This window comes from Equus przewalskii, chromosome 7, assembly GCF_037783145.1.
Source record: "Equus przewalskii isolate Varuska chromosome 7, EquPr2, whole genome shotgun sequence".
Lineage (NCBI taxonomy): Eukaryota > Metazoa > Chordata > Mammalia > Perissodactyla > Equidae > Equus > Equus przewalskii.
This window is the reverse complement of record NC_091837.1, coordinates 6,651,845-6,666,165: the sequence shown is the minus strand read 5'-3', so window position 1 is coordinate 6,666,165 and position 14,321 is coordinate 6,651,845. Positions and strand designations below refer to the sequence as shown.

The 14,321-nt window shown below is 56.3% G+C and overlaps 1 protein-coding gene across 24 annotated transcripts in view; it reads left to right on the top strand.

Annotated features, from left to right (window-relative positions):
* The window catches only part of SFI1 (SFI1 centrin binding protein), a 90,184-nt gene that overhangs the window by 74,982 nt on the left and 881 nt on the right, over positions 1-14,321 (top strand). For 17 of the 24 annotated variants that reach the window (XM_070628441.1, XM_070628438.1, XM_070628457.1 and 14 more), the window contains 15 exons: positions 1,243-1,324; positions 1,648-1,826; positions 2,619-2,694; positions 3,188-3,283; positions 3,755-3,831; positions 4,967-5,069; positions 6,322-6,418; positions 9,176-9,336; positions 9,791-9,865; positions 10,454-10,528; positions 10,669-10,845; positions 10,923-11,185; positions 11,985-12,089; positions 12,247-12,478; positions 13,816-14,153. In XM_070628441.1, coding sequence (XP_070484542.1) covers positions 1,243-1,324; positions 1,648-1,826; positions 2,619-2,694; positions 3,188-3,283; positions 3,755-3,831; positions 4,967-5,069; positions 6,322-6,418; positions 9,176-9,336; positions 9,791-9,865; positions 10,454-10,528; positions 10,669-10,845; positions 10,923-11,185; positions 11,985-12,089; positions 12,247-12,478; positions 13,816-14,153 — 2,136 coding nt within the window. The remainder of the gene's footprint in view (positions 1-1,242; positions 1,325-1,647; positions 1,827-2,618; positions 2,695-3,187; positions 3,284-3,754; positions 3,832-4,966; positions 5,070-6,321; positions 6,419-9,175; positions 9,337-9,790; positions 9,866-10,453; positions 10,529-10,668; positions 10,846-10,922; positions 11,186-11,984; positions 12,090-12,246; positions 12,479-13,815; positions 14,154-14,321) is intronic. The other 7 variants (XM_070628444.1, XM_070628446.1, XM_070628452.1 and 4 more) reach the window with 2 other exon arrangements.

The window sequence follows — 14,321 nt, the reverse complement described above, 5'->3', positions numbered from 1 at the left end:
GGTTCCTTTTTGTTCTTGTGGTTCCTGTGGATCTTGTCAAGTGTGGTTTTTTTCTTTCTCTGTCTGCGTTGTCTTAAATTTTTTCTTCAGTGTTAGGGCATGGCTCTTACTCCTCAAGCTTAGCCTTTCTGAGTTCTGAGGTTCTCAGTGAGGTCTCTCCACTCTGACTGGGCTGGCTGACTCTCCATCTCCCAGCCCTCTCCAACCGCTGGTATCTCTGTTCAGCTCTTAGCCCTGCAGCAGCCACTCTGCTAGGCCTCAGAGAGTCTGCCTGTGCAGCCTCATCAGAGGACCTGGGGCAGCCTCACGTAGAATTCTGGGTATCCCCTTGTGGAGTGTGCAGGGTGTCTGTGAGCATGCCTGTGGGGAGGGGTGAGGTCTCCACCTGCTTAGGCTTAGGAAGGCCACATGTGTCCACACAGTCCTTCCTACAGTCTTGAACTCCAGTCTGTGCCTCAGCTCAGTGAGACTGTCATGCTTTGCTTGGACTCCCTTCCCCCGCCCTCAGTGTCCAGAAAGTGCCCCCAGGCAGTAAGCCTAGGTGGCCAAGGGGCTCACCTGGGGCGTTTCCCTTCTCTTGGGGATCACAGTCTGCACTGCCTGTTGCCCAGGGTCCTGGAAACAGTTGCCTCACAGATTTTACCCCATGGTGTGGCCGACACAGCCCGTGATGGCTGCTGACCAGTTGTCCCAGCACTGCTTTGGCAGCCTTTGATGTCGTCATGATGAGCAGGTAGCCCTAGGCAGAGGTGGCAGAGCAGTGGTTCCCAGGCCTCTCTCCCTGTTGACCTCACCTGGAACACTTGTTTTAAGTACTGTTTCCTGGGACCCAGCTCAGACCTGCACGGTCAGCCTTGGGGGCCTGGCATCTGTTTTTAATCACTTCCCCCAGGGATCTATACAGCAGCAGCCTAGCTGGTCAGCATGGACTGGAAGGGCTTTCACGAATGACCACTGAGCACTGTTGGTAGTTCAACCTGGAACTGTTGAAGAACCAGGGTCTCAAAGTCTGTCTTTCATACTGTGTGAGTGCAGGGCTGACACCAGAAATAACAGAAAGTGTTGGGTTGTTGGTGGTTTTGGGGGGTATTGTCTACTTTCCTTTCTTTTCTCCCCATCTAAGCTTATTCGCCTCTTAATGGCACAGTATATGAGGAAGAATCCAACTATTTGGAACTTCTTGTTCTTTTGTAGTTGTTTTATTTTAAGTGCTTTCCTATTCTTCATTTGGGTTTTTCTTAGGGAGACATTACAGAAGCGAGTGTTTGCTGTTTGGTGGCAGAAGATGTTTCAGCATCGAGAACACCGCTTGGCAGAGAGAATGGTAAGTGGCTGTCCCTGAGGAGATGCCTGGGATAGAGGCCCTGTTTCAGGCCTTGGCATTCACTGCCTCCCTCCCTCAGGACATCGCTCAGCACCCAGGCCCACACTGGAGGGCGTCTTGCCTGTGACCAGGACTCATGAGGCAGGAGCAGGGTCTGGGGCATCTGTTTCCCTTGTCGGTGGAATTTACAGATGGCTTCTGGGCCAGGATGGTTCCTGAACATCCATTTCCTTTGCCTTGGTCATTGTTTGTGGCCTGTAGCTTATTCCCTGGCTTCTGTACCCCCTCCTACATTGAATTCTCTCCCTCCCGTCCTGCCGCAGGCCATCCTTCATGCAGAGCGGCAGCTTCTGCGAAGGTCCTGGTCCATGTGGCACCAGCAGGCAGCAGCATGTTGCCAGGAACAGCAGTGGCAAGCAGTGGCCTGTGTCCACCACCGCCGTGGGCGGCTCAGGAAGGCTTTCTGTGTCTGGAGGGAGCGTGCCCAAGGGCTCAGAGCAGAGTGAGTGGCTGCTTCTGCCTCAGAAGCTCTACCCCTCTCAGGGCAGCTTTGACCATAGTAGCAGCACTGGCAGCTCTGAGTGCTCATCCGGAGGGTCATGTTAGACTAAACTCTGGTTTTAAGTTCCAGAAATTCAGCCTGAAACAGTCTAAGCAAAACCAGGGCTGTAGTGACGGGATCCTGGGGTACCTCATGGAGCTCCCAGTGTCAGGAACTCAACTGGGGACAGACATGCTCTGTGGATCTGCAGTCCTGTCCCATCAGCTACATCCTGCTTCCTGGTTAGGGCCCATTCAAAGTGACCATGGCCAGGAAAGAGACCGAGAGGCCCATTTTGGGATAGCTGACCGCCCAGGACCAGCAGCTGTGGCCAGGGGGCAAGCTGTGGCAGTTTCTACCACACCACGTGGTTTGGGGGCAGGGCAGGCAGCCCACATGTCTACTACAGACACTGTCCTGCTTTGGTGCCTTTCCATATCCTCTTTGTGCCCTGAGGATCTCCCCACTTCTCCAACTCTGGCCACATTTAACCTTCTCAGTCACCTGCACATGAATATGCTTCAGTGGTACTGGAAGCCTAGTGAGGTTGTCTGCAAAACTTTGGTTATATGTACACTTTTCTAGGGGGAGAGAAGTGCACATATAAACTTTGGCAGCTCTTCAGAGAGGATCTTATTCCCCCTCAAATTTAAGAACCACTTGGCAGGGACCAGGGACTGCAAAGGAGCGTCCATCGAGAGGACCCTGGCTGGGTCTGGGCCGCAGCGCTGAGCTCCACCTGTCTCCCTGTAGGAAGGTGGACAGGCTGCTGGCTGCAGAGTTCCACTCGGCATGGCTCCTGCGTTGGGCCTGGAACAGGTGGAGGGAGGTAAGGCTCTGGCACAGGCCCCACTGCATGTGGCTTGTGGACAGGTGGAGTGGTATGTCAGCATGACTCAGAGGGACATATGGGCTCCTCCACAGTCCCTCGGAAGCCACCTGCCTCAGCGTAGGGAAGAGGCCAGGTGCAGATGAAGAACTGTTACCTGGTCTCTGAGATGAGTGGCTCAGAATTCCTCGTTCTTTAGGTGCTAGGCTGTTCTCTTCTGACTCACTGAATCTAGAATTCCCAGTTTCGGCATTTACAGACCTCCTGCTGCTCAGGGTAAAGGACCTTTAAGCTAACCCTGCTTGAGCATTGCCCCGAGTCAGGCACTTGCCCCATTTGATCCTCACAAACTCCTAAGACATAGATGAGCTGGAGCTCCCAGGTTAAGTACCTTACCTGAACTCACCCAAACTGTGTGTAAGATGGAGGCAAAGCTGAGCCCGCCCCCTTGGCCCCATGGCCCTCAGAGCCCGGCCCTCTCCTCTGTCCGCAGTGCCTGGCCCTGCGGCGTGCTGAGCGGCAGAAGCTGATGCGAGCCGACCTGCATCGCCAGCGCACCTTACTGCACAGGGCGCTGCAGAGCTGGGGGGTAGGAGCTGCTGCTTCCTTCCAGATCTCTCCTTACGTTGCAGTGGGGGGGGATTCTGGAGACTTTGTTTCCCTTCGTTGTTCTTCCTGCCCCTCTCAAAGCAGAGTAATTCCACAAGCCTCACACAGAGCAAGTGCCCTGGGCAGAGGTCTTGCAGCCTCGGGGCTAAGTTCTTCGATCCCTGCTCGTCAAAATGAAACCAAGTGCTGGCTGAGGTGCCAGCCTTAGTGGCCCCTTGTCTAGGAGCCCGGTGGTTTGACATATTAGGTGAGGGCCTGGCGAGACAGTCCTCTCCCTGTTGTCTGGGTGATCTCCGGCCTTGGGACTCGAGGCTTTTGGCCTCTCCCCACCCTCTGTGGTAAGTGCTCTGGGCATCACAGCCCCTGTTGAGAAGGCACCTCTGAGACCTGCCTGGGAATAGTGAGAGATGTGGGCCCAGGGGTGGCCTCCAGTCCTTCTGGTCTCCTGCAGACGTACCAGAGCCAGGTGCGGAGCATCCTACAAGAGGTGGCAGTGAGGGAGAGCCAGCACAGGAGGCAGCTGCTGCGGTGAGTGTCCCTGTGTCTCCTGGGCCCAGCCTGAGGATCAGGGGACTAACTCCAGACCCAGGCAGGTTGGGGGCTCTGGACCCGGGCCCAGCAGAGGATGGGCCTGGCTGCCCCATGCTGCTCATAGTGGGGCCTACCTTTTCCACAGCAAGCATTCCATTCACTGGTTCACCTCATACGTCTTGAACCCCTTCTGTGTACAGAGCAGGGCCTCTGGGAAGCAGCTCTCCCCTGGCTGTCTGCAAGATTCCTGCTTGTCTTGCTCCTCTGAGCACTTTTCCTTCCCTGCTTCAGACCTGCAGGATTCAGCTTTTCGAGGCACCATTTCATCTCCTCTCCTTCTCCAGAAGCTGCAGTAACTCCCTTTGCCTCTCAGTTCCTAGTCAGTCACCTCCCTGCTTGGCTTTCCAGGCCTTTCACTGACTCTCCAGAGCCATCTCTCAGCCTCTAGGACCATCAGCATCTCTCACGCCCTTCAAGGTCACTTCTGCTGCCTTGGCTCTGGCTCCCTCAGCCCATCCTCCTGCTCCTGCTCAGCCAAGCTCTGAACTCACTCCTTCCCAGCAGGCCTCCCTCATTCTACCCTTTCTTTTCCTTCTTCTGTATTTGTTCAGTACGTGCTGTTCTAGGCTGCCTGTGGGCGGTGGAGTTTGAACACCTCCGTCCCTCCTTCAGGGTCCCGTAAAGTGCCCGTCCAGCTCCTTAGACAGAGCAGAATAAGAAAGAGGGACTCCCTGAACTAACTCAGCAGCAGCACAGACGCTGAGGTTCCAGTGCCTTCCTCCAGCTTCCCTCTCTCTGCACCTCTCTTTTCAAGGCATGAACCGCCTGTTGTCACCATTGCCCGGTTTGGCTCTTATTCCCTGTAGCACATAAATGCATGAGGACGTGGTGTTGGTCTTGTTCACCGCGCTGTCCCTGGTGCCCCCTCAATGCCTGGCTCAGAGCAGGTTCTCAGCAGCCATGTATTGAGTGTCTGCATCAACATAAACATGGCTGTCAGTGAAACAGTAGTCTTGGGCATAGGGAGTCCTTGACTCGGGAGTGGGCTGAAGAACCAGGAATGATTCACAGAAACCTCGCACTGTTTCTCCACACTGGTGTCACTCCCTCTCCCCGCTCTGTGCACCTGCAGGGATGTGTTACGTTGCTGGAGAGAGAACACCATGGCCCGTGTGGATGAAACAAAGAAAACGTCTCGAGCAAGTGCTCACTACAGAAGGACCATGTGTTCCAAGGTGAGGCATGGGGAAGCCAGCTGGTCAACCAGGAGGGTTTGAGACCGTGTTCCTCTGAGGAAGTGGCATGGGGGGTGGTGCCAGAGATTGGAACTGAATGAGGAACCTAGGATATGGGACAACTCTCTAGCTTGCACACATACAGCTGTGTGAGCAGCTGGGTTTTTAAAATTTATTTATTTTTACTGAGTTATGAACCAATATCTAGTAAAACAAAAATACAACACGTGTGAGTGAACTAGTTCTTATCAGAACCAGTATTTTCTACACGTGGAATTTTCCACTGGGACAAGCCATGTAAGTCACTGCACCTCCATCTCCTCATCTGTCAGAAGAGGGTGCTCGCTCCTGCTTATCGGCCTTGCAGGTTTTGTGGCCATGGAGGCTTTCTGGAAAACATAGAGCATCACGGGAATGTGAGGTCATTGGTCACCATCAGTGGGAAATATCCCCAAAGTGCCACATGATGGGGCCTGGTCCCCCATGATAAGCAAGGGAGGACGTGGCCGTGGGAATAAGACGTGGGATCTGTGCAGAAATGAAATGACTGACGTGGTCCCTGGACTCAGGGATGTTTTAGTAGCAGGCAGTCTTTCGGGAGCCCTGAGCAACAGCACTTCACCTGCGGGAAGGCCGGGGGTGGGGGGCTGGTCCTGACAACGCTGAAGCCTCCCATGGATGAGCGATGATTATGTTTGGTCAAGGCCCAGTTTTTCTCAGGAAAGCTCCGAGGCCAACATTTGTGTCCCCTGCCCTGAAAGGAGGGTCAGGACCCTGCTTGGCTTCAGGGCTCAGAAGGGAAGAGGGCTTTTTGGAGGGGAATCGAGTTCGCGACTGTTCAGGGAGTAGGCACCAGGTGTCCCCTGGCTGCTTGACTTCTTTCTGAAGTGTTTTGTTACCGTGATTTCATGTGTCTCACATGTGAAAGAGTGCATATAATGTATAGATTCCATTTAACAATAACAGAATGAAAGCCTGCATAACGACTTTACTTTTTTGTGGTGTGATGTGGTTTAACTCCTTCTGGTAGACATATCCCATCGCCTGAGATACTGGGCTTCCTGTGAGGGGTCTGGGGCTCTGTCCTGTTGCCTGTGGGCTGCGTGGATAGTGGGTGCTTCCTGCATCGTGTGTGAGTGCCATATGACCACCATTTGGCTTCATTCCACAAGGAGCTGCCAGCAGAGCTGGGGTGTCCCCAGCAAGTCAGGATGTGCTGTGATCACCTCTGTGTTCTTCATCTGCCCCTCAGGTCCTGGTCCAGTGGCGGGAGGCTGCATCAGTGCAGATATACTACCGACAGCAGGAGGACTGTGCCGTCAGGGAGGCCCAAAAGGTGCTGGAGAGGGGTAAGCGGAGGAGAGGATTGTGAAGGACACAGAACCGTCTTGGTGTTCCGTTTGCTTCCCCTTAGTCATTGTCTCCTCCGTATGTGTATTAGTTTCGTGTTTCTGAGGTAACAAATTACCACAGACTGGAAGGTTGAAAACCACAGAAAATTGTTCTGTCAGAGTTCTGGAGGCCAAGTCCAAAATCTCGATGTTGGCAGGGCCGTGCTCCTTCTGAAGGCTCTAGGGCAGAATCCTTCCTTGCCTCTGCCAACTTCTGGTGGCCCCAGCAGTCCTTGGTGTTCCTGGGCATGTAGACATATCTCTCCAGCCTCTACGTCTGTCGTCACATGGTTGTCCTCCCTGTGTGTCCATGTCTCTTTCTATAGGGACACCAGTCATACTGGACTAAGGGCCCACCCTACTTTGGTATGATGTCAGTTAATTACACCATCCTGACCCTCTTACCAAATAACATCAATTCTGAGGTTCCAGGATGTACATGAATTCAGGAGGGGGTAACTATTCAATCCAGAACATCATAGCATTCTGTTCCCAACTGATTGCCAACCAGTTGGCATTAAAATGAAAGGCCAGGGGCTGGCCCGGTGGCTCAGTCGTTAAGTTCACACGTTGCGCTTTGGTGGCCCGGGGTTCGCTGGTTAGGATCCCAGGTGCAGACATGGCACCGTGTGGCATGCCGCATATAAGTAGAGGAAGATGGGCACGGATGTTAGCTCAGGGCCAGCCTTCCTCAGCAAAAAGAGGAGGATTGGCAGCAGTTAGCTCAGGGCTAATCTTCCTCAAAAAAAATAAATAAAAATAAAAAATAAAAGAAAATGAAATGAAAGGCCAGGCCTTGAGCTCTACAGAGAAATAAAGAAATGAAGCTGGAATGGAGGCGTTCAAGGTGGTTGGGACGGGGTGGTTTTGATGAGAAAGTATTTCCAGTGGCTGCTGGTCGTCAGCTCAGCCCCGTCCTGTTAGGGTCCCGCTTCCTTGCGTAGTTGGCCCTCCTAGGTTTACGGCGCAGGGTTGGCCTCAGGAGGTCTCACAACCTGCTGCACAAACAGCCTGGGGAAGACAGTCCAGATGGGAGCCTCTGCTTGAGAGACACATGGAAACAGAGACCCGTGGCCCTGCAGCAGGGGAATCTGACACTCCGAGGGGACAGCTCATGTTAGAATAAGTGAAAATATAAATGGAAATGGTTTAAATCAGACCACAGAGAAAACAGATCAAGTTAGTACATTGGCTTCATAGAGTTTGCGCCAGGACAAAAATGAATCAGCTTTGGTTTGGTTCTCACTGCAGTTTGTGTTCGTGAGCACAGATCCTCTGCACAGGACCGTGGGGTCAGCATCCTGCAGCTGCTCCACCCTTAACGTGCTTCTCGGTGTCCTCAAGCTGTTCCTCACCCCAGAAACCAGTGCTGTGTTTCTAGTTCACTCCCAAGAAAGAGGCCGAGGGCTTCCGCCCATCCTTTGGTCCCTGTTTGGACAGCACTTTGGCACCAGTGCTGCAGAGGCCTCACCAGTTTGGGTCAGGTGCCCTCGCCTGGTGCAGGCGGCCACGGTAGGGAGTTAGAGGTGACAGGCACCAGGTGCAGCCTGAAGCTGCTTCCCTCCACAGGACTAGGGGGCAGCCAGCTTTCCTTAGAAAGGAGTGGCGACACGTGGCAGGACCTGGGATTGCCGTGTCCATTACAGATGGTACAAAGGACTTAGAAGACCATGTGACAGGACACTGTGTTCTCAGCACACGGTAGATGTGCAGTCAATGCCTGTGGAACCATTTCTTGGCTTAACTAAGGCATCCGTGTCTCAGGCACACCTTGTCAGTCCAAGGGAGGGGGCCGGGTGCTGGAGAAGGATGAATTAAAGGCAGGTGTCATGAGACACATTAAAGAGAATGCTTAAGAAGTGCAGGTGGGGTCATATGCTGGCTGTGCAACCTCGGGCAAGTCCTTTCCTCTGAGCCTTAATTTCTCCATCTGTAAAATGGGCATAATAGTACCTGCCTCTTGGGGTTGTCTTGAGGATCCAGTGAGACAATGTAGACACACTTAAAGCAGTACCCAAGAGCTGTCAGCACCAGTCCTAACGCTTGGTCTCTGGGCCTGTGAATGCCGCCCTCCCCACCCCCTCCAGGTTCTGGAGGACACCCCATCTTGGCATCAGTGCCCTGTATCAACCCTCTTCTATTGTCTCTAAAAGAAACTTCTCTTAGGGCCTAAGAAAAGGAGAAAATCCAAAAGGAAAAAATCAAGAGAAGAAAGTGCTCGGTCCCTCAGAAGAGAATCTGGTGATAGAAACAAAACGCAGGATGCGGCCAGGCCGACACCGCGCCTCCTCCCCAGGCCTGGCTCAGGCTGCTTGGACTTGTCTGAGCCTCAGTTTCCTCCCTGGCAAAACAGGGCCGCGACCTCCCACTCCCTCAGACTGTGGGTCTTCTCATCTGCGTGCCCAGCAGCATCTTGCAGGTGGCTCTGCAGGGGACCCTGGCACACCTGCCGTTGCTGTGGACAGACTCGTGGCTCTGGCGGGCCCTTGGGGGGCAAAACAGTGAACAGTAGACCTGGTTCCAGTCTCCCAGGGCCTCGCAGTTGCTGAAGGTGGCCAGAGCTGTCCCCACAGAGTGGCTGCCATCCTATGTGGTGGTTTCACCAAGTGTGGGCCGACACCCCCAACTCTATCCCTACTCTCTAAACTTTCACCATTGCGTAGTCATTTGTATAAATCCTGCAAAAGACCAAACCCTGACTCTGATCTGCCTTAGGCTGTCTCAGGACCTGGTTTCAGCGCTGGCGGGACCGTGGCCAGAGGGCAGCCCAGTGGAGAGTCCAGCTGGAGAGGGCAGCGCAGCATGACCACCAGCGGCTGTTGCTGCGGGGCATGGCCCGTTGGAAGGCGCACCACCTGTGTTGCATCAGGAAGAGGGTGAGGCAGGCGGCAGCTGCCCAGGTCCCCTGAGTGGTGGGGCTGGCCAGGCCAGGAGACCACCTCCCGGGGAGGAAGAGGTCCTTCCTGCAGAGCTCACAGCAGCCAGCATGGGTGCTGGGTGGTTTGGGGTGCTGTGGGCACAAGGCTGCAGGAGCCTTCTGGGAAGGTTGGGGGGAAGCCAGCCTCAGGATCAGGTCTCCTGCAGGTGGAAGGTGGCTCAGCAGGGAAACTGGTTCACCCTGAACCATGGCTTGTCAGGGGCCAGGGACCTATGGAGTCATCTAGACACGCCCACCTGGTGCGGGAGGCCCTTGGCTTCATCCAAGACTCCTCCTGGCAATGGGAGGTTCACTTGGGCCTGGAGCCTCTCCCCCTGCGGTGGCCCCCAGGTGGTCTGGGCATTGGGCACCTGACCATTCACCACGTGGCTCCCTGGGCACTCTCTCCCCAGCTCCTGCAGAGGCAGGGCACCCGACTCCGTGCCCAGACACTCAGCCGGTCCTGCTTCCGCCAGTGGAGACAGCAGGTGGGAGCCAGAGAGAAGCCCCTCCTCCCTTCCCGCTCCCTTCACTGCCTCTGGAGCCCACGCCTCTGGTTCAGCATTGTTAATGTCACCCTCCTCCAGGGCTCCTCACCCCCAGTCACTTCCCTGCACTGCAGCTTCCTTCTGCCTGTGCCTGCGTGAGGCCAGGTCACGTCAGGGCCCTGCTTCTACAGTGTCACATTGAAAAATACATCAGGGTGATATCCAAAAATTAGTATTAGATGCATTTTAAGTCTTTGCCGAGGCCTTGATAGAATACCAGGCAGGATTACATCATGCTCAGCAACGTGTCCCTGCCACATGCACATGTCCCTCTCGCTCTCTGGATTGTAATGCGAGCTGTCCCCAGCCTTTCTCCCACTTGCTCCCTCCCCCCCCAGAGCTCTTTGCCTTTGTTCTTTCCAAAAGATCATTCTTTGATCCACCACCTCAGGGCCTGGCAGGGCTGAGCCCTTCCTAGTGGAGGGGGGCAGCGCCCGAGTACAGGGGTCTGAGTGTGACCAGGGCCGTGTGGTCAGGGCAGCCTCCCTGAAGGTGATGTCTCTGTCATCTTCTTTTTCTGGCCGGTAGCTGGTGAACAAGAGGCGGGAGCAGCAGGGCACAGCGCGGGCCCTGTGGTTCTGGTCCTTCTCACTACAGGCAAAGGTAATGGGGGCTCCGCATCCCACTGCTCCTACCTCTCCCAGAGGCAGACGGTGCCTTGGTGGAGGGCAGGGCGGGTTGTGGGCACAGCCCCGGGGGGAGCCCAAGCAGGGAGAGCTAGGCCTCACTTCCTCTCCCTGGAGGTGTGGGCCGCGTGGCTGGGCTTTCTGCTGGAAAGGAGGAGAAAGAAGGCTCGTCTGGAGCGGGCAGTGCAGGCCTACCACCAGCAGCTCCTCCAGGAGGGCGTCACCCGCCTCCTGCGGTTCGCAGCGGGCATGAGGGCCTTTCGGCAGCAGCTGCATGCCCAGCAGCAGGTGCAGGTAGGCCCGGGGTCCCTCACCCCTTCTTGTGGGGAGTGGGCAGGGCACAGCATGACCTGACCAGAGGCCGGTTGCAGGCAGCCCACAGTCTCCACCGTGCGGTCCATCGCTGTGCCATGCTCTGGAAACAGAAGGTGCTGGGCTGGGGCAGGGAGCCTCGGCCACCTGCATCCACCATGCCCAGCAAGAGAGTGACACTTGAGGGTCCCCTTCCCAACCGCATTGCTGTGGGGCCTGGAGATGCCACCCTGGAGACCAAGAGGCTGAGGACTCCTCATGGGCCTCAGGGAGCTCTGGGCAGCATGACCCTGGCTGCCGGGGACTCCCAACTCCTGGAGCTGTGAGTAGCCCATCCCTCACTGCTTCTCCTCGCTTCCACCTGGGGCAAAGCTCGGACTGTACTGGAGGGAGGACACTGGGCCCTGAGGGTCACAACTGAACTGCTCCCTCTCTCCAGCAGGATCCCGTCCCTCCCATTCTGCCGGGCCCTAAGAGGGCCCACAGTCTCTGTCCCTCCTGGGTGTGGGGGAGAGAACATGCAGTTAGCAAAGGGAATAGGGTGTGGGGCAGCCCCACCCTCCTGCCCCTAGACCTACCAGTCACCCCACTTCCCCCGTTATGGCTGGGAAGCAGGCTCCCCCTAGGAAACCTCACTTTTTGTGACCTGTCTCCTGCCCCATCCTCGCACACCATGCTGATGTAGCTGTGAGCTCCCACAGTGACCAGCACTGCCTGAGCCTGGGGGAGAGGCCAGCAGGGAGGGCCACCGGCCTGGGTCTCAGTCCTGCTCTGCCTCCCTCACCGCCTGACCCTGACAAGGGCCCAACCCTGACGAGCCTGCTCCTGGTGATATGGGATGAGCACCTATGTCACCTGGGTTGCTGTAGAGGTCAGATGAGACGACGTGGGTCAAGCGTCCCCATGGCATGAGGCCTGCTTCATTGGAATTTCTAGAAGTTCCATGTGGTTCGGGCCCATCCCAGCTCACCTGCTGACCTTGGGCAAGAACCTTTCCTTCTCTGGCCTTCAGTCTCCCTGTGAGATTGGAGGGGTCAGACTGGATGACCCATCTTACAGAGGTCTCAGGCCCCCTGCAGCCCCTGAGCGGCCTGCAGGAATGGGCCCATGTTTCTTCCCAGCAATGCTGCCCGCTCAGCAAGGAAGCAGCCTCGACGCCCCGACTTCCTGCTGGAGCCTGTGCAGAGCCAGAGGCCCCTGGGTTGTGGCACCTTCAGGGGTCTGGGGTAGGTTGTGTGGTCCTGGGCCCCCAAAAGCAGGTGGTCCCTCCATCTGGGGCCTGTGATTTGGGGCCTGAGGGAGGGTAGCCCCCTTTCCCCTTCTCCCTCCTCTTCCTTAGGAGGGTGCTATGGCCTGACCAGCTCCTGCCTTCCCTCTGCTCAGGCCGGAGGTGCTGCGGGAGCGTGGCCTAGGTGTGGCCCAGCCAGCGGGCCCTTCCATGACAAGGCCCTTCCTGGCAAAGGCCCAGACAGCACTGGTCCCAGGCAGCCCCCTGCCCCAGCCCAGGGCCCTGCTGAGTCCCCCCGGCCTGAAGCTGCCCCCCACAGCGAGTACAGGCCCAGAGCTGCTGCCCCCTTCCTCCTTCATGCCACGTGGGACAGAAGCACCCTCCAGCGTAAGTCCTCCCTGGGTACCTGGGGGTCTGTTCTCTGGCCTTTTGGTGCTCTTTCTCATGCACTCGGGGCTGTAGCCACAACTGTGCTCATTGCTTCTGGACACTCCTGGCTCAGGAAGATGCAAGGAGGCCACTCAATCATTCACCAATGATTGTGGCACCAAGTGTAGGGGCCACTGTCCGAGGGACATAGTGGTGAACAGCCTGCTGAGGCCCCTGCTCGTGAAGCTTATCTCCCAGTGGCAGAGACTAAAGAAATCCCCCCAATGCAGACAAATGAAGAGACTGCAGATCATGGCGGGTCGTGTGGGCCCTGGGGAAATATTTGGAGGAATATTTGTAGGAAGTTGTGGAGGATGTTTGGGGGCTGTGATCCGATGGCCCAGCGGATGGTGCTGGTGGCTGTAAACCTTCAGTGGGAGGCGGAGTAGGCAGGACTTGCTCTGATGGGTTTGATAAGAGAGTGAAGGAAGGAATCCAGGATGGCTCCTGGGTTTCTGGCTTGAATAACTCAGAGAATAATGAGTTCTTTTACTCAAAGAGGGAAAAGGGGGGTGGGGACCCGTTTGGGGTGAAGCATGAAGAGTGCGTCTTAAACTTGTCAAATGGGAGAAAAGCTGCAAGACTGTGAGTGTGGCCTTCAGGGAAGAGGTCAGGGCTGGAGATGAAAATTGAGAATCCACACGGATTGAAGGTAAACCCCTGGGCACCAACGAGGTGCCCTGGAAGAAGAGGGCCCTCAGTTCCTGGGGCACGTGACACCAAAGTCGAGGAGTCTGGGCAGGGAGCTGTGAGAAAGCATGAGTGCTCAGAATGGAGGAGACAGCAGTGGGGTTGGGCCACCCCAAGGAGCTGGTGTCTGAAGAGAGTGCGAGATAAGCAGGAGTGGTGAGGGGGTGGGGGGGTGATAGGAGAGACACTGTCACCAGGAGGGAATGGAGGAGGGTTGTAGGTATGTGGTTGGACAAGGAAAACAGTTGCCTCTGACCACTTTTCTCACCGAAGTACAGACGTCACGGCTGAGTAGGCGGGGGTGAAAGGTCAGTAAGGCCTCAAACAGCTCTTGGGTGGTACTGAGCCAGGCCCTGGGCAAGGGGTGGGACCTAACTGCAAAGGTGTGGGGTGCTCCCTGGGTTACTTGTGGGACGTTCTCCATCAGTGTCAGGTCCTGAAGGAAGGGGCAGGGCCACACTGGGTGAGCTGGCTGCAGCGGGTGTGGGGAAGCCCAGCTCCTGGGGCCTCACCTAACCCTGGTCCCCCAACAGTGGGCAGCCTCGGTGCCCCCTCCTTGGCCTTCCTCTCAGCTTCCCTGCTCAGTTTCCATCGTTCCTTTACAGGTGTCAGCACTGCCAACCACCCCTGGGCTCATGTCCCGGGCCTCTCCATCCCCAGCCAGTGTCCCTGACCCCTGCCTGCTCCTTCCTGGGGACTTCACAGGCACCAGACATGGGCCTGGCTTTGAAACTGCAGGTGTGCACCTGAAGCCTGGCAGCACAGTGAGCACTCGGCCCACTCCCAGCACCTGGGCTCCCTGCATTCAGCCGGGGCCCAGCTGGAAAGGTGGTCAAGATGAAGCTTATTCTCCTGTTGCCATGGGCCACACCGATCTGGAGGCTGAGCTTGAGGGCATCCAGCAGCAACTGCAGGACTACCAGACCACGAAGCAGAACCTCTGGTAAGACTCAGGCTGCCGCCCGTCCCCAGGGAACAGTGGGGAGCTCTGTCTCCCCAGAGCTAGCTGCCAGGGTCCTGGGGGTGATGCCTCTACACTGTGCCAGCCCCCCGCAGACAGGTGGCACCTTGACTTCTCAGTCCTGCTCAGGAAGGTCCCAGCTGGCCTTAC